Genomic DNA, 1670 nt, shown 5'->3' on the forward strand with positions numbered 1-1670 from the left:
GAAAGGCACCTGCCTGAAATGGAAAATTTTCATGCCGGAATTGAATGCGGGGATCATGAATTAGCTGTCATTCTTTTATCATTGCCAACTCAGCGGTCATCGCTTCAATTTGCAAGGTCGGTCCAGCTAATCCTTTGGAAACTTACAAACAGCAATACTCTGTACCCTTCTGTAATCACAGAATTCTGAACGATCACATAATGTCGAATTTATCCGTTTTAGCAACTCATTGAATGCATGCTGCATGTAGATGAGCACTTTTTTCGAAAAGAAGGATAACCCCGGCCTCTGCATCAGGACGATGCATACGGCCATAATGCAGATGAGATTTGACCGAACAATTGCACACGTCTCCACAACACGAGACTAACGAGCAAGGCATACGCGCGATGGATCGAAAGATGCAATAATCCCACGAATTTCTCTACCAATTACACATTTAAGTACGCGGTGTATCATGCTAGTAAGTAGTAAGTGACGAAGAAAAAGTGTGGTAACGTAGAAACCACCAACAGTGTGTCATCAGTGACCATAAAACAAAACGAAACGAGGAACACAACAACTTGACAACATTGTCTCGGGTGTTATTCATAAGCTCGATCGATCAACAGGCCGCCGGGCTTGCTAATTGTACAGAGAATCAACAACAGGGAGGACAGAACTAATCAAACGGAGTGACCCGCGGAGCTACCGAGCGAGCGAGCTTACTTAGCCGGCCGAGCTGTATGGAAGTGGCGATGGAGATTGGACGGGCGACGAGGCCGGATGGCATCATGTGTCGTCGCGCCAGCAGAGGAGCATGTGGAGGCAGCGGCGCGCGATGTAGAATCGCGCCCGGTGCTCCCTGACCTTCCTCCTCAGCCGCACCACCCGCGCCCTCACGCGGCCGCCGCTGCTGCTTCCGGCGGAGTAGCTCCTCACGAGCAGCCGACGGCCGGTGATGCCGCCCGTCGACGCCGTCGTCGTCTCGGCGGAGGACGGCCTCGCCGACTCCATCCTCCTCCTATCTTCTTGGAGCGATGTATTTTACCGGCGAGATCGACAACCGGAGATGGATGTATATAGAGGAGAGGAGAGTGGTGCATGAATGGGAGTGAATGCAGTGGCTTGCTTCTCTCAACCTGTCGATCTTATCGTGAGCGTGGGTACCACCAAGAGGACGACGTACGGAGAGGGCGCGTGCCCCTCGCCGGCGGCCGATGCCGTGGCGGGCGGCGACGGGGACCGTGGGGCCCGCGCGCGTCCGTTACAGCTTCCACTGGCCAGCCGCCAGCGTACGCTCGCCATCGGAAATCGATCTTGGACGGACTGCCGGAGACCCAGAAGTAACTGACCTCGTTTTCTAGTCAGTAAGTATACTGCTGGTAGCTGTTCGTTGTTGGCTTGTGCATGCATGCATGCGCGCAAGACAAAGCTGTAATTAAGGCGGGAATGTGTTTTCAAACCACCCATCTAAAATTTGGGAGTACATGGCTTTTCCTCCTATCTCTGCTCTAATGGAGAATCTGAACTCTGGAGGACTGGATCTGGGCCTCCTTCCCTTCCTTTTTCAGCGACGGCCGGCAAGCATCGGTGCTCGACGACGATGGCGAAAAGGAAAAATACCATTTGAGTTTTCTTGGCAAGAAACAACGTGTGCGGAAATAGCTACTGTGCGCCAAGACACACTT

The 1670-nt window shown here is 52.8% G+C and overlaps 1 protein-coding gene across 1 annotated transcript; it reads right to left on the reverse strand.

The window, feature by feature from the left end:
• Positions 1-491: 491 nt before the first annotated feature.
• LOC147988603 (small polypeptide DEVIL 11-like) lies at positions 492-1173 on the reverse strand. The gene has a single exon (XM_087543741.1). It carries the CDS (start codon positions 994-996, stop codon positions 772-774), a length of 225 nt encoding a protein of 74 aa, XP_087399867.1. The 5' UTR covers positions 997-1173; the 3' UTR covers positions 492-771.
• Positions 1174-1670: the final 497 nt, after the last annotated feature.

The sequence above is a fragment of the Triticum urartu genome, chromosome 1A (assembly GCF_056163025.1).
Source record: "Triticum urartu cultivar PI428250 chromosome 1A, HENAU_Tu73, whole genome shotgun sequence".
NCBI lineage: Eukaryota > Viridiplantae > Streptophyta > Magnoliopsida > Poales > Poaceae > Triticum > Triticum urartu.

What these genes read in the sequence shown, in the direction of transcription:
- LOC147988603 (XM_087543741.1), bottom strand. Translation starts at nt 996, where the DNA reads ATGGAGTCGGCGAGGCCGTCCTCCGCCGAGACGACGACGGCGTCGACG.